The sequence below is a fragment of the Bufo gargarizans genome, chromosome 4, assembly GCF_014858855.1.
Source record: "Bufo gargarizans isolate SCDJY-AF-19 chromosome 4, ASM1485885v1, whole genome shotgun sequence".
Taxonomy (NCBI): Eukaryota; Metazoa; Chordata; class Amphibia; order Anura; family Bufonidae; genus Bufo; species Bufo gargarizans.
The window spans coordinates 157,641,882-157,667,508 of NC_058083.1; the positions used below are offsets into that span (position 1 = coordinate 157,641,882).

The following is a 25,627-nucleotide window of genomic DNA, read 5'->3' on the forward strand; positions in this document are numbered from 1 at the left end:
CAGCATGGGTATATGTAAAAATACACCCCAAAACACATTTCCCTACTTCTCCTTAGTACGGCGATACCACATGTGTGACACTTTTTGCAGCCTAGGTGCACAAAGGGGCCCAAATTCCAATGAGTATCTTTAGGATTTCACAGGGCATTTTTTTACGCATTTGGATGGTTTTACAAAAACTGATACTTTTTTTGTTAAAAAAACTGACACAAACATATGCACATCCATCAAACATATAGATAACCCAAAAAATTGCATACGTTTCTATTACACAAAAAACGAGATGTGACCAGCCCCTTTACTCCAAAAAGGCAGACATTCTAGGTCACACCTTTCCCTGCTAAACCATACTCATCAACCCTGCTAAACCATGCCCCTTATCACACACTAGTGTGACTTGATTCAGGGCCTTCTGGGACTGTCTCTTCCGAAGCTGCATCCAGCAGAGCAAGCCACACCTCTTTACAGTTTGCACAGTGCGCACCGCTGGCCATGATCCTTCACTACTAGCGTGCCAACTATTTGCCCTGTAACCCACCAACAAAAAAGAGGACTCAGGGGTGTCTGTCCAGGCCTAGCGCCAGACAGAGGACCAGGAGCCAGAAAGCTAGACTGTAAGATCTAAAACCAGACGTCAGGCCACCCCACCTGATCTGCAGTCCTTCTTCCTCCTCAATTTCCTACAAGGTTCTTGATTTTTTTTTTTTACTTGTCCTTACTGATAGTAGTGCACTACAGAATGTATCGTAAATGGTAGTGCCAATTGCTCATTTCCTATAGAAGGACTGTAGGGTCCATTACCAGAACACACAAACCAACTGTGGCTGCAATTCAATATTATTATAAGAGATGAGCAATGAATCTGATTAGTTACAAATTGCCCCCCATTCTTGTTTCTAGTGAATCAAAAACTTTTGTTATTAATTTCAGACAAATCGCTTAAAAAGGCGGCCACCATTACACAGATCAAAAGACAGAGAAGTAGGCATATGCAGCAGACCAGACCGCATGGGCAGTATGTGAGTGCATGGTGGGCTGATGGGGGTAGTAGTCGTAGTCATGGTTTTGCAGCTCCCTAGGTCGGCGTGCAGTGATGAGGAAGACAGCACTAAATCCTCCGGGGCACTCTATATTGCAGGGAACACCAGCCAGATGGAAGTTGAGGTGCCCTTGATGGTAATGGGTATGCTTAGGGTGCTTTGGTGGCTGGGCCCCTGTGTTCGTAACGCCAGCACCGTGATGTGCAATTAGGAGATGATGTGGAATAAGGAGACAAAGTCATTTACAACAAGGCAGCTTTTACAGTGATTCAGATAAGTTCCCAGAAGTTGCGTAAGGGGCAGTTTTCTATGACACTTCCCTTATTTCTCCAGGCTGGAGGGAAGGACTATCTCTGCTGTACTGTTTAATTATATACTTCTGTATGTATCCTCTTTAGGATTACTATGTTCTGACAGGTGGCCTTTCTGTCCTTGGTTATGGTGGGCAGCTTGTAGCTAAGAATCTCTCCACCTAATGCAAAGGAGACTAGAGCCTGATAAACGACAGTTACCTTCCTTTGCCAATATTCTCACTCCCTCTATGAGTGGCCTGGTTCTTCTGTAATCTTTCCCTTCTATGGGCTGGTACATGGAACTAACTTTGGAGTTTTTGTAACTCTCCAAGATGGCTGCTGAGGTGCAGCTTTCCTCAGACATTACACACACACTGACCTCTTTCTCCTCTGTGCTGTGTGCAGGTCGGAGTCAGCCCTGGGAGGCTTGTTAGAACCTCCCCCTCCCTATGCAACTTTATTAGAACTCATATACAAGCACAATTTACATAAAACACAGTCACAGAATTAAGCAGTGTGTTTCATGACACTGCACATATGCCACAAAAAAGGGATAATTAAAAAAAAATACCTGCCAGCGCAGTGTGTTATTAAACAGGCTGTTTGCTGCCACTGGCTACCGTCCATTTTCCCTTATGTTGCTGCCACTTTGATATTACTAATGCTGTCTTGGCATTAAAGAACTTAGAAGGGGCAATACGACCACTTTTTCAGCTTACCCCCCAGGCCAGCAGTTGCAGCCGTCCACAAGATAGTAGGATTCTAAAAACAGCAGTTATTTCCAGCCATTTCTCCCATAGCTGATGATTAGTTTGTACAAGTGCATCATTATATCATGGCTGGTGGTTGTTTTTATATCATAGAAACAACTTTGGACCAACAGTTCAATATCAGCTGTGATTACAGCAAGTATTGGGCATCATAAACCTGCAAGGTGCTGACAAAGTTTATGGCTACACAATCCCTGTTTAATATTCTGTGCTGTGAGATCTCACTGTGCCTTCATAAGCATTATTGTACATTAGAATTAAATGACTATAAGAAGGTAGTGACTGAGCAGGACTCCTGATTCCTGCCTCATTTCAACCCCTCAAACGGGTTTCCCAATTGTGCTGTATTACTAGAGTGTGTCATAACTAGCTGATTTGTAGGCCTGACCGCTGTGATCCCCAGAATGCTAGTAACCACAGCAACCCTTTTACACGGCCAATAAAACGAACATGTTTGGAAACCCCTTGGATAATGTATGCCTGTGCGTTTTTACAATCTTTTCTTTTATATTATTTATGTTGGAGTAGCTGTATGGGGCCTTTTTGCACAAGAAATTATAATTTTTCAGTACATATAAATTAGTTATATTTTTTGGACTATGAGAGACATCAAGCTATAAGATGCGTCCGACTATAAGACACCCCCCAGGGTTAGACAACAGAACGTTAAAGAAAAAGTATTTTCTACGTATTAAACCTTCCCCGGTGGTGTAATGGACTGGAGCGGTCAAAGTCACTAACTTTCGGATCTAGTGTATAGGGGTTAATAGTTTAGCTCCGCTCCTGTTAACCTTACGCTACATTCACACAAACGTGGTGTTTTGCAGATCCGCAAAACACAGACACCGGCCCAAGTGCGTGCCGCAATTTGCGGACCGCACATGCTGCAGCTGTGATAGAAAATGCCTATTCTTGTCCGTAATTGCGGACAAGAATAGGACATGTTCTATTTTTTTTGCGGCTGTCCGCATCTTTTGCGGCCCCGTATAAATGAATGGGTCCGCACCCGTTCATACGGTCGTGTAAATGTAGCCTTAGTGTGTTATCTGCTGACAACTTAAATATACAGCAACGGTGCGTGTGGTCACCTCATTAAATGTACCTATCCGAGTATATGTGTCTCCTGTCATCACTCTATAGTGTCCTGCCATGCTTGTTCTGCTAGATTATTTTATTTTTAGGTATTTTTTACTCTCCATGAGTACGACATTATACAAATACAGCTCTGCATTACACACATTATACACACACAGTTCTGCTACATACACGCACATACTACCTTGCCATATACACAAACAGCTCTGCAGAATGCATACTATACATACCCACACAGCAGTGCACTGCACACATTATTCACACACACACAGCCCTGCTACATAAATACATAGCTCTGCTGCATACAAACACACAACTTTGCTACATACACAGCTCCGCAGTATGCATATTATACATATACAAACAAACACATTTAATTAAAAAAAGTAGATTCCCTTCTAGTCTCAACCTTAGGGCTTATGTACACAACCGTATGTATTTTGCGGTTTGCACAAAACGGATCCGCAAAAAATACGGATGACATCCGCTTGCATTCTATATTTTGCGGAACTGAACAGCTGGTCCCTAGAACAGTACTATACTTGTCTGTGATGCGGACAATAATAGAACATGTTTTTTTTTTTTTTTTTTTGCGGAAAGGACATACGGAAACTAAATGCACACGGAGTAATGTCCAGTTTTTTTTACGGACAAAGGACATACGGAAACTAAATGCACACGGAGTAACGTCCATTTTTTTGGTGGACCTTGGTGTCCAGTTTTTTTTACGGACAAAGGACATACGGAAACTAAATGCACACGGAGTAACGTCCATTTTTTTGGTGGACCTTATGCGGAACCATTTATTTCAATGGGTACACAAAAAAAAACGGAAGTTACTCTGTGTGCATTCCGTTTCCGTATGTCCTTTCCGCAAAAAAATTTAAAATCTCCGGCAGAGTTCAGTAAAAACGTTTCCGTTACTGATAATACAACCATCTGCATCCGTTATGAACGGATCCAGTTGTATTATTTTTAACATTGCCAAGACGGATCCAGAGAAAGTCAATGGAGGATGGATCCGTTTTCTATTGTGTCAGATTGTGTCGGAGAAAACAGATCCATCCCCATTGACTTGTATTGTGGGTCATGATCCATCTTGCTCCGCATCCCAGGAGGGAAAGAAAACCGCAGCATGTTGCGGTTTGCTCTCTGGTATGAGAAAGCAACCAAACGGAATGGAACACATTTTGGAGCATTCCGTTCTGTTCAGTTATGTTTTGTTCCCATTGACAATGAATAGGAGGCAAAACTGAAGCGTATTTTTGCCGGTATTGAGACCCTATGACGGATATCAATACCGGAAAATAGAAGCGCAAGTGTGAAAATAGCCTTACTCATACATTCTGATCATTGCATTATTCTTATTTAGGGGGCTTATGATAAATATTTGTATATTTTATCTTCGTAAGTATAGATGAATTATTTTTGGCAATCGCTGCCAGGGTGTGGAAGTGCTGGTCTATTTATTTCCCCTCATGTATATAAATAGTTTTTTTTTTCCGGATAGCCAGTAAGACCACAGCACCTACTATTTATTCATCGACCAGATGACGTGAGCCACCTATTCTGTTTAAGGGTTCTTTCGCATCTGCGTTTTTGCTGGGTCTGGCAGGGCCAAGCAAAAATGCTTCCATTAGGATAATACAACCTGCTGCATCCGTTCTGAATGGATCCGATTGTATTTAGAATTGTCACAATACCAAAATTATGATACTCGATACCATTCGATACCACACGGAAAAAATAAAACACTAAAAAAAGCCGTGTGCAATATATATTTTATGGCACATCTGGCCCATAATAGAACAGTCCTATCCTTTTTTTGGGGGGGGACAAGGTGAATAAAAAAATGACAAATCATTTTGTTCTTTTTTATTTTCTGTTCTGTTATGAGATATTTTTTTAATAGATCAGACTTTTTCGGATACGGCGATACCTAATATGTTTATTTTTTATTGTTTATATGTTTTTATATGTAAAATTGGGAAAGGGGGTGATTAAATTTTTTTATATTTTGGTGTTTTTTTAAAGCTTTTTTTTAAACAACTATTAGCCCCCTAAAGGAACTAGAACCTGGGATATTTTAATCCCTTGTCCTATTCACTCTAATAGAGCTCTGTTACCTTTCTCACTTTACCCCTCAACACTAGCGGCATTAGTCTGAAGAAGGCCATTTGGCCGAAACGCCATGATATTACAGCCGCAGAACTAATTGAATAAACTACAATTGAATTGCATCTATACACCTTGTGCTGAAGTCTAATTTACAAGTCATACCGATACTGGATATCCTCCTGTGGTATGTCATTCCAAGCTCTTTTAACTTGGACTTGTAGTTCAGCCATGGTGGTTGTTGGCTGCTGTGCCTGGGAGATCCGTCATCCCATCTAGTGCCAGACATTCTCGATGGGGGAGATATCTGGTTATCAAGCTGGCTAGAGTTACTGCTGGATACCCTGAAGAGCACATTGAGTATCGGACAGTGTGTGTGTGTGGGGGGGGGGGGGGGGCATTAGCTTGTTCGAACACCACATCTCCTAAGTCTAAAAAGACAGTAGGTCTGGCTCCACAATGTCCTAGATATACAGAAGGCTGGTCAATGTTCCCTCCATGAATACCAGACAGGAACAGCCATGGTAGCTAATGGCGCCCCACTCCGTGACTCCTAGTGTTGGACATCAATTACAAACAATAGTGTTTAGTGATGAAAACAGGTTCTAATTTAGCACTAATGAAGGCTCTATCAGAGTTTGCCTGAGGATTATAGTAGCGATTGTTAGTCCTTAAACAGAGGGCATGATTGCCAGCTTTTTCAGCTGCGTATATATGGAAACAATGTTCAGGAATGAGACTCGCTCTCAATCTTTGCCCTGTGCATTGGTCAATGTAAATAGGCACTAAGTGAAGTGTTTATCATATAAAACTGAAAAAATGGAGAATAACTACAAAGGATTAAAGGGTTTGTCCACGTATACAAAATTTCTAACAAGTGCCGACTCCCTGCCGAAAGGATCAAACTTACTTGCTACATCTCCATTTTCCAGTCCAGGGTTTGTTTTCTTCCTCCCCGGCATGGGCATGGTCACAGTCACCTGATCCTCTTCAGCCAACTTCTTGTGGACACATTACCACTAACGCCTGCGGTTGACTGAAGAGGATCATGTGACCATGCCTATGCCACGGGAGGAAGAAAATATTCCCCCGGACTGCAAGATAGAGACATAGAAGCCGGCACAGAGGATCGGAGCAAGTATGATGCTTTTAGTAGGGGGGACAGGCTCCTGGCACCTGTTAGAAATTATGTTGACAACCCCTTTAAAAACGGTTCTCCGGTAATTAAGAAAATGAAAATACTTAAATATTACTTTACTATACATATATTCCCAAATACCTTTCATTACTTATAATGGCTTGTTGTGTCTAGGGAGCAATCATTAGGAAAAAAAAAATGGCCATACAGAACCTGTCCTAACCACACAGGAGGACAAGTTACTTCACAACACTGAGGTAAAGAGCTGCCTCATCCTCCTCTCTACTCTACTTGTCAGGAATGATGATTCTGAATACATCTGATAGGATTTCCAGCTGAATCTCTGTGGGAATGGAGTTCATGAGGAGACATGAAGTACACAGGATGGACAGGACAGACTGTGGTAATGTGGGGCTGTGGTAATGGAGACTGCATACAAGTGCTGCTGCTTATTAGCCACCTCCTCTCTGTACTTCATGTCTCCTCATGAACTCCATTCCTACAGAGATTCAGCTGAAGATCTTATCAGCTGTGACAATTCTACATGGAACAAAAATATGCAAAGAAGTATCTCCCAGAGAAAGTGAGACATCTCACTAATGCCACCTTCGAAAGTGGCTCTCCATGAGTCAATGTCCTAAGCTGTGTCCTAAGGCATCATACTAAGCCAGCCAAAATCCTATTCCATGCTGATAAAGGGCAAACACCCCGAAACAGCTGTCTGCTGATGGATATTTGGTTATATAGTGTCCAAGGTGGACATTGACTCATAGTGAGCAACTTCCAGAAGGTGGCATTAGTGAGAGTTCTCTTTTTCTAGTCTCGGAGATACCTATTTGCTGGGAAAATTAGAATAGTGTCACTGGGAAGTGATAGGAAAATTAGCTGCTCATCATCTTGCATCGTTGCTGATCTTCTGTTTACTACAGCTGATATTTCTGAAAGGACATGAATCTGACAGCGAAAAGTATTTTCAGTTAAAAAAAAAATCTAATGGCAGCTACTCTCTATGGCTACCACCACACCTGTTCTTCACATTCTGCCAATGCTCTAAGAAGAGAATCTTGTATAACCCGAACCTCCCATGATGCTCTGTACTGCATAGTTTTTCTGGAACGTATTCCCCCAGATTATTTCCCAGCTTTCATAGTTCCCCACCAGTCTTTATTCACTTTGCTGCGGAGATGGACGTCCCGTACATCCTCATGACCACTGCTTCCAGTCCCTGGGCTTAGTGGTCTCATACCGTACAATAGTGATTGTCTGTAGCAGTCACGTGGACGTATGGCACATTGCTACTGCAGCAAAGGACCACCAGCGTGCTGGGGATGTAACAGGTGAGTATCTGTATTATTTTATCACATTTTCTGCTATTTTTTTAAACTCCCAGGTTGTCCAAGTGTTTCATACTGATGATCTATCCTCAGGACATCAGTATCTGATCGGCAGAGGTCCGACACCCTGCCGATCAGCTGTTTGAAGAGGCTGTGGTGCTCCGGTGAGTGTTGCTACCTCCCATTCACTTGAGTAAAGATTGAGTTGCGCCTAGTTCACGTGACCGATGAATGTGACGTCACTGGCCAAGGGAGACGCAAACAGCCGATCGGTGGGGGTGCTGGGAGTTGGACCCCTGACAATCTGATATTGATGACCTATCCTGGGGATAGATTATCGGTATTAGGACTCATTCAGACGATGTATGAATAGGTCCGCATCCGTTCCGCAATTTTGCAGAACGGATGTGGACCCATTCATTTCAACGGGCCCCACAAAAAAGATAGAGCATGTCCTATTCTTGTTGGTAATTGCGGACACGAATAGGCATTTTCTATCATAGTGCGGTCCGAAAACTGTGGAACGTACATGGGCGGGTATCCGTAATATCCAGACTGCAAAACACTTCTGCCATCTGAATAAAAACGCTCGGACAACCCATTTAAATTTCCCACAGGACCTGATACAGATGCCCCCTCTGAGTAGAAATGAGCCCCCTCAGTGGCTGGCTGTACAGCAGCTGCAGGCTACCCTGGAAGCAATGAGGCTGTAACGCATATGTGCACACAGCCAGGCGCGGAGCTGACTAAACGGTCGCCCAGTACTATGCGTTACACCGTAGGCATCATTAGTACATTATCAGACGGCAGGTGAGGTTTTTCCCTCACAACCACCATCATTTCTCCATGAATAGGGCTTTTGTACCATAGGTAGAGAGGACGCGCCCTGATTTCGCTAAACCCTTTCTCCACTAGATGGCGCTGTCCACCAAGGCAGCTACGCAAACTGCGCAGTGAGGCAGCCCTCGGCATCCCAGTCCCGGCCAGCGCTTACGTAGACTCCGGAATTCCTATTCCCGGCACTTTACGCAGTGACGCGCAGGGAGTGAGGAGTTTCCGGAGCTGTGGATATCTGCCGGGCGGCGCCGGTGTAGAGGGCTGCGGATGAGAAGGAGGGGACAGCAGCGTCACACAGCGGCTCAGGGATGAGGGGTTATAAGGTACAGACTCCGGGCATCAGGTATGGGGGGCATCTCTGTGGGCTGAATGACAAATTGGGGTTACCCCTACTTCTTCCTATGTGCCCTGTCCACCTGTAGAAATGTCTGTGTACATGCATCATGGGGTCAGCTCTGTGGTGGGAGGATAGAAAGCCCCCAATCTTATCTGTAGGATCTGTCCTGAGGGATTTCCTATTCTGCAGCCTGGTATACTCCCATGGCCTGCAGTCTGTCACCAAGACCCCTGTAAGTGCCCCCCTCCTAGATATTACATGAGTGCAGTGCCAGGGGACACGCCAAGGATCACTGCAGTAGATGGACAGTGCCCGCATATACCGTACGGCATATACATGGCAGAACTGGGCTGTTCACCCGAATATTATTCTGCTGCTTTGCATCTGTTTGCTGATTACTATGCTTTTTTTCCTAGGTTTATTTTTTTTGCAAAACTTATTTGTATTTTATTTTAATCCTATTTAAAAGGCACTAGATTTTACCTGTCCAGGGATGCCGCTGCCTTAACAGTCTGAATGCAGAGCACTGGCTGCTGTTGATGGCAGCCTATATTCTGCCGGTGGAGCAGCCAGTGTTTGCCCCCATGCACGGCCATCCTCTGATGATTTCTCCGCAGCAGTTCTGATTTTAGGTATTACTTTTTAATACTCCTGGAACGATGACTGTGCACTTGGCAGTTTTATATATTTTTAGATATATGCGTCCACGTTTAGTACTGTAGGAAATAGCTGCGGCGATGTGCCAGCACGGGGGAAGCATGGTGGTAATGATGATGAGGAGTATTAATATTGGGCACATTGCTTATTATCACACTGTCAGCGGCGTGTATGTTAATGTGTGTGCTCATTGTGACTGGTGCTCAGCTCAGGGAGGAGTGGAAGGGTAGGAATCTTCACAGCCTCAGGGGATGGATATTCTTGCTGGCACTTTCCAGTTGCTTCATGTATTTCTTTCCTCCTAGAGAGCAAGTATAGACAGGCTGCTAGACTTTGATGAAAGAAACACCAATTTATCTGTCTTTCTCTCTTTCTTTCTTTCTTTCTCCTTGGCATGCCGGCTATGTCGACCTGAAGGATTACAGAGAAGATGGCATGGATTTAGGAAGTGATGCTTGTAGCCGCTCAAGTTCCGAATCCAGCTCCAACAAAGTGACCCCTTGCTCAGACTGTAAGTCTTCCCCCAGCCTGGATCTGGCTGCCCTGGAGGATTATGAGGAGGAGGACTTTATGGTGGACAAGGTGAGCGATGAGTGGGAGGATGAAGATGAGGAGGAAGAAGATGGTGGTGATGATGATGGCTTTCCGAAGGACAATTGTTTGTCAAGGACTGTCGCAAGCAGGAGTTTAGCAGAAGAGTTTGAGGACATTAAAGGTGGTCATCTGTCTGCTATCAATGGAAACCCCTCTCATCGGCACAAATTAAATGGAAACTTAGTAACTGGGAAACCTCCAAATAGAGCAAAGCACAGCCCCCCCAAACCTCAGAATACCGCTATCAGGGGGCCCCCAATGAACTCATTTGTTGGCTCAGGTGGCCTCATGAGGGAGGAACCCCAGCTTCCCACAATGGACTGGGAAACCTTAGAGAAGCACCTTGCGGGACTTCAGTTCCAAGAACAAGAGTCCAGGAACCAGAAACAAGCAAGATCATATTACACGTCTGTAAGTGTTTCCATTTATTATACTTTTGTCATTTTTTTTAATCTATTTTTTAATTTGCATTAGAGATGAGCAAATATATTTGTCCAAATAATTTAGTCTCATCAACGAGAGTTCTTTACCTGCAAGGGGCTGATCCTGCCCTGAAGAAGCTTCCCCTGTGACTTGATTGACAAGGCTGGACATCTCACCTGGCCCTGACAACCACGCACCTCCACCAATGCTCCGAGTAGCGGCACATGATCAGTCAATGCTCTGGAAGCAGAGCCACTGCATTTGTGCCAATACTTGGCGAACAGCTGAGATTGTCACTGCCGGGGGAGCTGTCCGGGCCTGTCAATCCAGAGGCAGGGGAGCTTCTTCAGTAGTGGGGACAGCCTCTTGCAAGAGAAGAACTCTCGCTGATGAAACGAATCGATTCCATAACCTCTGTTTGCATTGAAAAGATAGATCCATTTTACTGCTTCTGTGGCAGATCTAAAGAAAATCTGTGGCAAAAATCTGCCCTGTTGCTGTTCATCTTTGAATTGCAAAGGGTGACGTCCACAGTATATAGGCCAGAAATTTGCTGCATTTATATATTTTTTTTAATCTTCAGTATTCTCAAACGTTGTGCATTTTTTTTTCTACTTTGTCTAAATGGGCTTTTGTAAGTCTCTTTTGCTTGCATTGGGTTGGCGTCACATGTAGGCAAAAAAACACCAGCTTCAGATGTCACATTGAAGTCTTTGAGAAATATCAAAAGCAGGACAGGCCTTTGTCACTCTTAGGGTCCATTCACACGTTCGTTGTTTCTTTCCTGATCTGTTCCGTTTTTTGCGGAACAGATCTGGACCAGTTCTGGACCCATTCATTTTCAATGGGTCCTGAAAAAAAAAATCGGACATTGTGCTGTCCGATTTTTTTCAGGACCCATTGAAAATGAGTGGCTACAGAACTGGTCCAGATCTGTTCCGCAAAAAACGGAACAGATCAGGAAAGAAACAACGGACGTGTGAATGGACCCTTAAAGGCTATGTACGCCTTTGGATGCAATTTTTTTTATTATTGCATTGTACTCATTTTGTGCTAGAAAATAATTTTTTTAATTGGTCTTTATTAAAAATATGGCTTCCTTTTTTCTGCACAGAGCTGAAATGCTCTAGTTTTGGATTTTTGTCTTTTCCGTCAGACCAGGAGCTGACAGACTCCTTATCTCTGCTCTCTGACCTCCTAAGCACTTATTATAGCTCAGTTCTTATCATTTTTGTACCAAAGTTTTTTGACCATATCACTCTACAGAGGAACATCACAGGGGTACATATTTTCCTGTTTAAAAAAAAAATACAAAAAACACTGACCCAGTCTATGGCAGCAGCCTTGTACTGTTATCCACTGTGGATCTGCCGGACACATGTGCATCTTAGCCACTGCGTCTAAACGTACTAGTGGAGTCCCCAGTGCTCTATGGTCACTCCATGTGGCGTTGTACGGTGCCTTATTACAGTGATATTCTCCCCTAGAAGCATTGCTACTGTGCATTTTCCAGTGGAGAAGTGGTATGGTTTCCTCCTATAACACGACTGCCTCATGTGAACAGAGCATTTGCTGTTATTTAAAGAACACAACAGGTGCCGTTTCTATAATTTAAATGGCTGACAAGCCAAACACCGTAAATCACCGTAAGTCAGCAGACTTGTACCTATGAAACTGGCTGACCTGTTAGGGTACTTTCACACTAGCGGCAGGACGGTTCACCTTGTTGGATCCGTCTGGCCGCTATTTCGCCGGACCGCCGCTCTGTCCCCATTGACTATAATAGGTACGAGGGGGGAGCTCTGGCGCAGCACGACAGTGCACGGCGAGAGGCGGCCGGACTAAAAAGTCAGACATGCAGTACTTTTAGTCCGGCGGCCTTTCGCCGTGCACTGTCATGCTGCGCCGGAGCTCCGCCCCGTCCCTATTATAGTCAATGGGGACGGAACGGCGGCATGGTGAAATAACGGCAGGATGGATCCGACAGGGTGAACAACCTGTTGGATCCGTCCTGCCGCTAGTGTGAAAGTAGCCTTACATGTGCGCTCTGCAGCTGAAGACATCTGTGTTGGTCCCATGTTAATATGTGCCCGCACTGCTGAGAAAAATGATACATTTTTATATATGCAAATGAGCCTTTAGGATCAACGGGGGCGTTGCTGTTACTCCTAGAGGCTCTGCTCTCTCTGCAACTGCTGAGCCCTCTCCACATCTGCATCCCAATTGACAGGCAATGTAAACTGATCACATCTGGCCCTGTCAATCAAAGTGCAGAGGGCTCGGCAGTTGCAGAGAGGGCAGAGCCTCTAGGTGTAACGGCAACGCCCTCGTTGCTCCTAGAGGCTCATTTTCATATATTTAAACATCATTTTTCTCACATATGAACATGGGACCAACACAGATGCCTTCTGCCAAGCGCACATGTAACCGGTCAGCCAGCGTCATAGGTACAAGTCTGCTGACAAAGCAGGGTAGGTACCTCAGTAATTTACCTGGTGATTTTCTGCATCTCACAAGGTGAACATGCACTTACTAATCTGTGTTAGTAGCTATTTCTAAAGGCCTACATTAGAGGCTTGCACATCCTACACTATTTTGTCATGTTTAACACATCTGCTATTTTTGTATATGGCACCATATGCTGAACAGCTTAAGACGCCACTTGACAGCCACACTGATGTGGTACACAACAGGGATGCAAAAAATAACGTCAATTTATTACACGCCATATTTGTGCCATAACTTTTTGAGCTTCTTGACACTTTTTAAATGTGAGAAGGAAAGGGATGGGGTCTGTATTTTTCTGTAACTTATATAAAAAAAATTGCATAAAATTGTAGCTGAAATCTCTTGCATCTCCTATCTGACGTAGATTTCAGTTTCTGGCCCATGGAAAGCCAGAAGATGCGCCTGTGCTGTCTAATAAATTTAGTGCATTCTACTCCAGCGCACTTTTTATTAAAGCACATCTGTCAGCAGATTTGTACCTATGACACTGGCTGACCTGTTACATGTGCACTTGGCATCTGAAGACATCTGTGTTGGTCCCATGTTCATATGTGCCCGCATTGCTGAGGAAAATTAAGTTTTAATATATGTAAATTAGCCTCTAGGAGCAATGGAGGCGTTGTGGTTACACCTAGAGGCTCGGCTCTCTCTGCACTTTGATTGACAAGGCTGTCCAGGCAGCGAAAAAAACATCATCCCACCTGGCCCTGTGAATCAAAATGCAGGGGGTGCGGCAGTTGCAGAGAGAGCTGAGCCTCTAGGAGTAATGGCAACACATTTATTTGGACTGCAGCTGTAGTTAAATAGTTAAAATTAGTCAGTCGCGTTACACAAACTCACAGTGTAGCCTCACCCTTATTTGCTGAAACTGGAAAGCCCCTGTAAAGCACATCTAGCTGTGATCTTACATGAAAGTCATTACTTATGGGTCATTTTACCTGCTTTTTCTTTGCCATTTTTATATTCTGCCCAGGCAAGACAGTAATATTACAATTAGTGGTTAAGTCATTTAGATGCACAGTCTGCTCTCTGTCCCCCATACTCTACACTGCAACTCTTACCAGCAGCAATCTCACCAGGAAGGATACAATGATTATGAGTGACAAGCAACTACACTGTCAGCAAAAGAAAATACATATTTTCTACCACTTATTTCAACATTTTCATTCAGTTCTTTCTTTATTAGGACAATTTTTTCCTCATCATATGTAAGGATACTTTCACACTAGCGTTTTTCTTTTCCGGCATAGAGTTCCGTCACAGGGGCTCAATGCCGGAAAATAACTGATCAGGCATATCCCCATGCATTCTGAATGGAGAGCAATCCGTTCAGGATGCATCAGGAAGTCTTCAGTTCAGTCATTTTAACTGATCAGGCAAAAGATAAAACCGCAGCATGCTACAGTTTTATCTCCGGCGAAAAAAACCGAAGACTTGCGTGAATTCCGGATCCGGCATTTTTTTCCATAGGAATGTATTAGTGCCGGATCCGGCATTCAAAATACCGGAATGCCAGATCTGTCCTTCCGGCCTGCGCATGCTCAGCCCGAAAAAAGGTGAAAAGAATAAATGCCGGATTAGTTTTGCCGGATTACACCGTTTTGCCGAATCATTTTCTGACTGATCAGGCATTTTTCAGACTGATCTGGATCCTGATCAGTCTTACAAATGCCATCAGTTGGCATATGTTTTGGCGACGGAACTGCTTGCCGGATCACTCTGCCGCAAGTGTGAAAGTAGCCTTAGACAGGTAATCGGGTATTTCTTTTTTTTTTTTTTATAGCATCACAATCTGTGAATATTCAAGGTTTTCTTACGGGCAGAATGTGGTACATAAGTAATGGAACTCCATAGTTACTACAGACATTATAGTCACATATCCCATGAGTTTAGATTTCACATGTTCAGTTCCACTGTTTATTATACACTATATCTTAAAGGAATTATAAGAGGATGTTCACACGACTGATTTTGAAAACGCACTGAACAAATCAGCATCCACGTGTTTTTTTAAACACGTCTTTTTTTTAACCAATGCACCAAAAAATGTGTGGAAAACTCACATAAAATATCTGGACTTACATGGAGCTGTGTCCCCCACCATTGTAACGAGAGATTCATCGCGTATTCAGCCCTAAGATAGGGCATGCTGCTTCTTTTTTCCACTTGGAAAAGAAAAGCAAGTGCTGCTTCCCATTGAAATGAATAGGTGGCTGTTTTGAGGCATTTTTTTTAGCTGATTTTGAGGCAGAAATGCTTCCAAAATCAGCACTAAAAAAAATTTGTGTGAACTGGCCCTTAGAGTTAAATAAAAAAAACGTCAGCAACAGTAAATTTCATAAAATAAGAAAAGTAGTCACACTCAGTGAGTCGCTGAGGTTTTAGGGCGTATTTAGACAGAATGGTTAAAAACGCTCTCACAAATCCTGTTAAAAAAGCAGGGCAAAATTGTGTGGCATGAGACGGTAATTTGTCCAGGGCTCCTGATGGAAACCTCACAGACCCCATTATAGTCAAGGGCTCCACCGGGTGCCATACGTTTGTCATATGACACATCCAACACTGCCGTTTTCCTAGGACGGAACAGAAAAACTGAAAAAGTTTATGCCCCTGTGAATGAAGCCTAAAGCATATTTGTATGCTTGAAGTGACGGAGTAAGATATATGGTAGGTAACAAGTCATTCCGGCAGTACAGCATTACTCTGTCGATCTCTGAATCATGCCGGATCACCCATAATAATAACTATGTTTATATAACGCCAACATATTCCACAGGCAGGACAACAGGAGTGAGGGCTAGGAATCAACTGGCCATACACGTTCAGAGATACTGGGCGATGGAAGAAAAGTCTTCCTGGGGACCTTCTTAACAAGAACTAAACTAAAGAGCTTTGTCTGAATATCGGATGATTGGTAAGCCGAAACGTTTGTTCGCTGTTAAGAGTTTTCTGAGACTTAAATACTGATGACCTATCCTCAGGAGTGTCTGATCAGTGGAGGTCTGACACCCAAGACTCCTGCAGATCAGCTGTTTGGGAAGGCAGCGGCTGAGGCCTTCTCCATGCTCACTAAGCACAGTGGTGTACATTGTATAGCGGCTGTGCTTACTATCACAGCTGAGCCCCATTCACTTCTGTGGGGCTGAGCTGTGCCTGGGCCATGTGACCAATGAACGTGACCTCATTCTGCCTAGGGAAAGCTGAGAGAATGCTTCTCTCAAACAGCTGACCAGCGGGGGTCCTAGGTGTCAGACCCCCACTGATCAGATACTGATTACCTATCCAGAGGAACACCTTTTTAAACTTCACCCTACAAACAACCTTTTTGGTTAAAATCATCAGTTTTCATCAACTGTGTGGAAGGAAGTTCAGGTCTTCAGCAGGAAGCAGACTCATTTCCCTGGAACTTAGACTTATTTGACAGCTCATGCAACATGGAGTAAAATCCCAGCAGAACTTTTACTAACTCCAAAAGAACAATGCCGCTGAATGTAAAGGTGATATGGAAATTTGTGCAGATTAAAAATTATGCAGGTACCCCTAAAGGGGCTGCCTTCTTTTTTACAAACAATAAGCCATCTCTATCTGATCGACCAGAACCCGACACCCCGCCGATCAGCTGTGGACAACCTATGCTATTTGCTATATCAATAAATCCACTGAATTCCACTGACTGTGTCAGGTGTTTTCTGTCATAAGAGTGGAATCACACTGTGTTCACAAGTGTACATGAAATGCACATGCTGGTCAGCAGGTGGCATGTGACCCAGCAGTGACATGCAGCTTGGCGACAAAAAATAAAAAGCAGTATGACGTCAGCATCTCCTCCATATGACAAGACTATGAATCTAATAGATAGCGCTGTATATGAGCAAATATTCTAATCGCAAATATTTATCGCAAATTTTCCATGCAAATGGTTTTTCAGCTGAAAAACAAGGCAGATTCTGCTCATTTGCATGTCTTTCCCATATGCCCATGTTTATGCAAATGAGTTTACATGACAAAATGGTATAGGAAGGTTATTGAATATTAACTTAGGGCAATCAGAAAACTTTTTGTCATCCTAATGATAATGATCTAGGTGCGCAGGTCCACCCAAGCCATCAAACAGATATGAAGCAACTTTGAGGCTTACTGTCTTTCAGTCAGGTGAGAGCTGGTTTTGAATGTCTCGTACTGCACAAGGCTGCCATTGTAAGGTTCGCTGACTGTATCTGTCTCATGGATAGATTGTTGGCTTGCACATACCCACCTTTTGGCAAATAGCCTTTGTGTGGTTGTCTATTGTATGCTATAGGTAATAGGAATCCAAGATGCATCCAGACGTCCTCCCCATGCTGTTTCCAAACCATTTTGTTGGTGTTTCCATCAATTTCTAACCTTTTTCTGTGAATCAGACACCCTCTCCTCTTCAGAGCAGGGGGTGCCTAGTTTAATGCTTGGTTTCTCCCATTGACTTCCATTGTGCTTGGGTGCTCTGTAGAGCACCCGAGCATCCCAATGTGTTCGGCCAGAGCACCCAAACACTTTGGTGCTCGATCAACACTAGTGGGGATCAAATTCTCAGCACCCCTGTCAATAGGTTGTTTGCAGGAGCTCAGGCAGCAGAACTGACCATGGGTGCCAACTTCCTGTACCCTGGCCAATCTAATATTGATGATATAGGCCATCAATGAGTAAAACCTGGACAACTTCTTTAAAACACGTATACGGGCTGTTTCAACATGACAACTTCCCTTCTATGTTGAAATGACCCAGCAATTAGCAGATCGCAGAGAAATTTAGCTTCATAAACAGCTGATGAGCTCCTGTAATGACACGGGAAAGCTCCATCTAAATATATATGTATACATTCCCACTGTGTTTGCTTAGCCGCAGCAGTGTCGTAGCCGTTATACCACATGTGACTGCTGCCACCAGTCACTGACCACAGCTATATATGGCACAGGTACACTCAGGCCAGTGTTTGGCTGCAGCAGTCACGTGGGACATGCGGTTATGTTAAAGTGGCAGCCAAGTAAATACAGACCAGAGGTGAGGACTGAAGCAGCAGTGCTGGAACAGCGTGGCATTTAACTGGAGAGTATACATTGTGTTATAATAAGTCCTCCCAGTTGAACCATACAAAGTGAGGGATGGAAGTCTAAAATTTGATTAGAAAGGGGGAAGACTAGCCAGTATTTTGAGGTAAGGAAAATGGATGAGTATAAGGCCTCATGCACACGACTGTATGTATTTTGCAGTCCACAAAAACTGTGTCCGCAAAAAATACGGATGGCGTCCGTGTGCATTCCGTATTTTGCGGAACGGAACAGCTGGCCCCTAATAGAACAGTTTTGTCTGTAATACGGATAATGATAGGACATGTTCTATTTTTTGGCGGAACGGACATATGGAAACGGAATGCACACGGAGTACCTTCCTTTTTTTTTGCGTACCCATTGAAATTATGGGTTCCGCATACGGTCCGAAACAAAAACGGAACGGACACGGAAAGAAAATACGTTTGTGCGCATGAGGCCTGAGGGAGCCAACCAAAATAATATTGGCATTCAAGAAAGGGACCCAATGGAGCCCCTCTTACCCCTGTAGGGTTCTAACATGGCAGTCTGCTCCCAGAAAATACTAATGTACACCAGAAGTGCCTTCAACTAAAAATGTGAACATTTAACAAAATGTTATAGAAATGATGTATTAAAAGCAAAGAAAGAAAGCCAGTCCAGTTCCTCTATGTGTCATCCAGTAAGGGGGTGGGGGGTACAGTCAGACAAGCCAAGGGTGGGACAGTGGAGCAGTAAAGTTGACCATACATTACTGATTTAAAGGGCATCTGTCAGCAGTGCAGAGGACAGTGCAGAGGACATGGCAGTTGCAAAGAGAGTAGAGCCTCTAGGTATAACTGCAACACCCGCGTTGCTCCTAGAGGCTCATTTGCATATATTAAAACATCATTTTTCCTCAGCAGTGCGGGCACATATGTACATGGGACCAACACAGATGCCTTCAGCTGCCAAGCGCACATGTAACAGGTCAGCCAGTGTCATAGGTACAAGTCTACAGATGTTGGTCTGTGGTTAGTTGGTCTTTAAAAGGTTGTCATTTTGAACAACTGTGTCATACATCACATGCTGTCAATGTGTAGATCTATCTCTGTCTAGCCTCGTGACCTGGGCAGAATTAATGAAGTACTAGGTGACTACAGAATACACCAATAGTTGTCGCACATAGACGCCAGTTAATTTGTCATGAACATCCTAATGACTGTAACCAAGTAAAGAAAAAATCTAAACCAATCAGGTCATCTTTTCCACAGACGTTTGCCTTCCACTGGCATCTGTCACGTTTCTTCGTGGAACCTCCAATTCACACATGAAGACCCCTATGCTGAATAAGAACTGTCCAGGCCAGAGGTCGCGCTACATTTTTTCTGGAAGAGTAAAAATACTCCTCTTACCATTTTTGAGGAGTATTTTCAGCCGATGAGGAGTATGAAAGTTACAGAAATTCAAATAGTTAATACGAAGGCCTACATAACATTAAGGGGTTGCTATTTATGCAGGGAAACCATTACTAGTACTCTAGAACTGTCTTCCATTCATAAATAGCTAATTTAGACAATTTTTAATTTAGCTGAGGTCACTGTTGCACTGAGGGGACGGCACCACTGAGGTCACTGTTGCTCTGAGGGGGTCGGTACCACTGAGGTCACTGTTGCACTGAGGGGACGGCACCACTGAGGTCACTGTTGCTCTGAGGGGGTCGGCACCACTGAGGTCACTGTTGCTCTGAGGGGGGTCGGCACCACTGAGGTCACTGTTGCTCCGAGGGGGTCGGCACCACTGAGGTCACTGTTGCTCTGAGGGGGTCGGCACCACTGAGGTCACTGTTGCTCTGAGGGGGGTCGGCACCACTGAGGTCACTGTTGCTCTGAGGGGGTCGGCACCACTGAGGTCACTGTTGCTCTGAGGGGGGTCGGCACCACTGAGGTCACTGTTGCTCTGAGGGGGTCGGCACCACTGAGGTCACTGTTGCTCTGAGGGGGGACGGCACCACTGAGGTCACTGTTGCACTGAGGGGACGGCACCACTGAGGTCACTGTTGCTCTGAGGGGGTCGGCACCACTGAGGTCACTGTTGCTCTGAGGGGGTCGGCACCACTGAGGTCACTGTTGCTCTGAGGGGGTCGGCACCACTGAGGTCACTGTTGCTCTGAGGGGGTCGGCACCACTGAGGTCACTGTTGCTCTGAGCGGGTCGGTACCACTGGGGTCACTGTTGCACTGAGGGGGTCGGTACCACTGAGGTCACTGTTGCTCTGAGGGGGTCGGTACCACTGGGGTCACTGTTGCACTGAGGGGATCGGTACCACTGGGGTCACTGTTGCACTGAGGGGGTCGGTACCACTGGGGTCACTGTTGCACTGAGGGGGTCGGTACCACTGAGGTCACTGTTGCTCTGAGGGGGTCGGTGCCACTGAGGTCGCTGTTGCTCTGAGGGGGTCGGTACCACTGGGGTCACTGTTGCACTGAGGGGGTCGGTACCACTGAGGTCACTGTTCCAGTGATTTTATGAGGTTTAAAGGGTTTGTCCTAAGATCGATATTTATCACCTGTCGTTAAAGAGGACCCCTCACCTCTCCGGATTTGTCTGTTTCGGTAATAACAATCCTGGAGCATCTATTCTTATGACTTTATGTTGCACCATTCCTCTTATTTCTGCTATTAGTTATGAATGACTTGCTGGCAGTTTGCAGTGAAGGTCCAGATGGGGGTCTCACTGCACAGCCTGATATTATTCAATCAGTGCTGTCAACTGGTAACCCCTCCGCTGGACCTTTATTGCAGACTACTAGCAATTTGTTCATAAGTTCTAGTAGGAATAATAGAGGAATGGTACAATATAGAGTCACAAAAATTGATTCCCCAGAATTGTTATTGCATGGGAAATGCAAGTCGTTACTAAAATAGACATGTCCCCTTCAAGTACATGATCGCTGGGGGCCCCACCTTGGTTACCATGTTCTAGTGTTCTCTGGGTTAAGTATGAATAGGTAAATAGTGTTGATATTGGGACAACCCCTACATTTTTGCTGCTATTTCTGTGCCGCTGGTCACTGGGGTTTGCCATCCATCACATGGGCCAGACATGTTACCCCCAGGCAAAACAGTACCAGCCATATTAGGCCCTAAAGGCTCATCAAGTAACCATGGGGCAGCAGCCTCCTAATGTGCAGGCAGCGTGCGTCATGAGGACGGGAGTACAGTATAGCTGTTACCCATAGCAACCAGAGACAGCCTGTTCTGTAATTAGAGGAAGCAGCCACAGTCTGTTCATAAGTCATAACCCCACCAGACAGTCTGGCAGATTGGCACTGTTCTGGGGGTAATGGGGCTGGTGGGGTTATGACTTATGAACAGACTGTGGCTGCTTCCTCTAATTACAGAACAGGCTGTCTCCGGTTGCTATAGGTAACAGCTGTACTGTACTCCTGTCCTCATGACGCACGCTGCCTGCACATTAGGAGCTGTACACTACAGATAAGGGCGGGAAACTGAAACGCTGTCGGTGACACAACACTCACCATGCTGACAGTCGTCACTTATGGGTAACCTGTGCTAACAGTTACTGCTAGCAGGGCTGGTCCCTGACAGGGCGCACACCGTGGACGAGCACCGCTATAGCTCACATATCTATATGTGTTCTTAGCCGGATTAGGCTCATACAGCATGTGAGGCTGAACAAGTTAAAACAAGGCGCTGCAGCAAGGTCACTTACCCCGCCAGTGACAATCGCGTGCACCTCCTTCCTTGCTTCAGAGGGGTGTGCATAAGCTCCAGCAGCCCGCTCAAACTGACCAATCACTAAGCTCCTTACTGTAAAGAGCTTTGTCATTGGTTGTTTCAGGCAGCAGCAGCATCGCTGCGCTGCCTGAGCCGTTCACAGCGCTCACTGCGCTGATGAATGGCAGGGAAAAGTCTTAAGGCGTATCGGTATACCTTAGACTTTTTCCAGGGAGTAAAATGGCCTGAACAGGCGTCTATGGCGCTTGTACAGGTGTTATTGCGACCTCTGGTCCAGGCAATGAGATTCCACTCTTTTAGAGGTAATGTGGTAATGTCAAGACAACTGAAGATCTCCAGTAATAAGCCCTGTCTGTAATAAGGGAATCACTTCATTCCTGGCTTCTGGGGCAGGGTCCACCTTGAGAGATCAAGAACTGAGGGGTCCTACAGGCCATCAGATTCAGGAAGGGGTCTTACTTTATGTTGGGAAGCCTTCCTTTGTTTTCAGTGTTGTCCTTCCGAAGATTAGACTTGTATACTGGTTGATTTCTGTAAATGCAATATCTTGGTATATACAGGTAGTAAGTGATCCTTCGCCAAAAGAAAAGGATGATAGAAGTGAGTCAGATCTTCAGTAAGTGGTTACTTACAAATTGCAAAATAGTAATTGGCCTTTTAAAGATGGGAAAAAAGTAATAATTCCTTGTAGCATCAATTTTGAGGAACTTTGGAGCACACTATTCAGAGCCTATTTTAGAACCACCTTCGTATTACAGCTGCTTGTGTTAGAAGTTTACAAGTGATTATGGTTGGATTGCAATGGGGAAAGGCTTTTCAGTTTGGCGTATAATAGGCTGTGTAGGCAAGATAGAGCTCATTTGGGAATACGTGAATACAGGTGTTAATTAAAATTGCAGTAAGATTGATAGCAGGTGCTGTATTCACAGCTTGTGTATGATGATCTATTGAGTCAGACTCGGTGGGAGGCTTGTGATTAGAACTGAAAACAATCAGCATGTCCGTTTGACTGCAGACTCTCTGAAGTAGGCTAGGATTCTGAAACTTTTCCTGCATTGCTTCTTTGCGTACTGTAGGCTGAGTTTAGACATGTTACTGCCAAATTTGCAGCTGCGACACGGCTGTGGTGCATTTTTTTTTTTTGCTGAGACTTTCTGAAATAGCAAAATGTTGTGGTTGTACTGCAATTGTGTAAAAAGGGGGCAAAAACCCTTACACACTGTGTACCCAACTCAATTTCTTTATTCGTGATATGTTCACACTGATACATGTGAGGACCGCTGTAGCAAAGTAGGGGTATTCTCATCTTGTACATTAGAGGCAGAGCTGATTTTCATCCCTTCTTCCCAGAATTCTAGAGGAGCATGTATGGCCTATAAGTCTCCTCACGCCGATTTATTCACTCTCTCCCCAAGGAGAGATAGTAACCCCCAAATCCTGCCTCTCACCCAGTTAAGCCAGTACTTACTGCTCTGCACTGATATGGGGCAATCACCCTGAAACAGCTGTCTGCAGATGAGGTGCTGGCTTATTTATTATCCAAGTCATATATCAAGGCCTATATAAAGGGTGGAACATTGACTTATAGGAAGGATACCTGCCTTACGTCTGGTGGCATTAGAGGCAGAGCTTGTTAAGAGCTAATTTGCATCCCTTTCTTCCCAGAATTCCAGAGGCGCATGTATGGCCTATAAGTCTCCTCGTGCTGACTAAGGGAGCATTCACACGGCTGTATAAATGGATCCGCATCCGTTCTGCAAATTTGCGGAACAGGTTGCGGACCCATTTATTTCAATGGGGCTGCAAAAGATGTGGACAGCACACCGTGTGCTGTCCGCATCCGTTGTTTCGTTCAGTAGCCCCGCAAAAAAGATAGAGCATGTCCTATTCTTGTCCGCGATTGCGGACAAGAATAGGCATTCTCTATATAGCGCCGGCCATGTGCGGTCCGCAAAATGCGGAACGCACATGGCCGGTATCCGTGTTTTGGCCGGTCGTGTGCATGCTCCCTAAGGGTACTTTCACACTTGCCGCAGAGGATTCCGGCAGGCAGTTCCATCGCCGGAACTGCCTGCCGGATCCGTCAAAACGTATGCAAACTGATCCGTCTGACAAATGCATTGAAATGCCGGATTTTCAAATTTTTTTGAGCATGTGCAGACCACAATGCCGGTTCCGTTTTGCCGGAACACTCGGGACCCAATCCGGCATTGATGCATATCAATGGGAAAAAAGTGTTCAGGAATTTCGGACAGAGTTAGAACCGCAGCATGCTGCGGTCTTATCTCCGTTCTGAAAAGTCAAAAAGACTGAACTGAAGACATCCTGATGCATCCTGAACGGATTGCTCTCCATTCAGAATGCATTAGGATAAGGCCTCATGCACACGGCCGTTGTGTGGCCATTCCGTGCATTGGGGACCGCAATTTGCGGTGTCCGTGCGTTGGCCAGGACAGATCAAGACCCATTCAACTTGAATGGGTCCGTAATGCGTTCGCACCGCAAAAAAATAGAACATGTGCTATTTTTTTGCGGTGCGGAGGCACGGACAGAAACACCACGGAAATTTTTTTTGAGCATGTGCAGACCACAATGCCGGTTCCGTTTTGCCGGAACACTCGGGACCCAATCCGGCATTGATGCATATCAATGGGAAAAAATTGGCAAGTGTTCAGGAATTTCGGACAGAGTTAGAACCGCAGCATGCTGCGGTCTTATCTCCGTTCTGAAAAGTCAAAAAGACTGAACTGAAGACATCCTGATGCATCCTGAACGGATTGCTCTCCATTCAGAATGCATTAGGATAAGGCCTCATGCACACGGCCGTTGTGTGGCCATTCCGTGCATTGGGGACCGCAATTTGCGGTGTCCGTGCGGTGGCCAGGACAGATCAAGACCCATTCAACTTGAATGGGTCCGTAATGCGTTCGCACCGCAAAAAAATAGAACATGTGCTATTTTTTTGCGGTGCGGAGGCACGGACAGAAACACCACGGAAGCACTCAAGTGAATGGGCCCGCATTCCGTGATGCAGGGAGCACATGGCCGGTGCCCGCATATTGCGGACCCGCTGTTTGCTGGCCGCAATACGGCAACGGCCGTGTGCATGTGGCCTAAATCTGATCAGTTATTTTCTGGTATTGAGCCCCTAGGACGGAACTCAATGCCGGAAAAGAATAACGCTAGTACATGTACTCATCTTGTACATTTGTGGTATAACCACACCATAGGACTGTGTTCCGTGACCACCGACGGTCACCAAGCGGCTTAGCTGATTCTGTAACAGCCATAGAAATAAATGGCGATGAAGATACTGGTGGCCGCCAACCCCTATTCTCTTCATACAATAGCTGTGGGTCCCATATCTATGAGACATTATCCTGCGGATATGCTATAAACTTGGGAACACCTCTTTAAGAGGAATACTACAGCATATGCAGTCATTTCATACAGTAGTTCCTAATGCACACCTAAACTCCAGCTACATAAATTGCTCCAGTGTTTCAGGTAAAAGAAGAGACCGCCAAGGGTATTATGATTATGAGCCCCTGATGAAGCACTAAATGTTTCAGCTGTATGCCTTTAAATTATTGATTTTAATAAATCATTTTTTATTGAAAGTCATAGGGGGAGATTTATCAAAAATGGTGTAACAGAAGACCTGGCTTAGTTGCCCATAGCAAC

General features: G+C 44.8%; 1 protein-coding gene across 3 annotated transcripts in view; it reads left to right on the forward strand.

The window, feature by feature from the left end:
* The window catches only part of SCHIP1 (schwannomin interacting protein 1), a 151,944-nt gene that overhangs the window by 54,772 nt on the left and 71,545 nt on the right, over positions 1-25,627 (forward strand). Inside the window, exons 1-2 of one of the 3 annotated variants that reach the window (XM_044291806.1) lie at positions 8,840-8,965; positions 10,034-10,621. In XM_044291806.1, the coding sequence (XP_044147741.1) occupies positions 10,052-10,621 (570 nt within the window). In that variant the 5' untranslated portion in view covers positions 8,840-8,965; positions 10,034-10,051. Of the gene's footprint in view, positions 1-8,839; positions 8,966-10,033; positions 10,622-25,627 lie in introns of those variants that run through there. The other 2 variants (XM_044291804.1, XM_044291805.1) reach the window with 2 other exon arrangements.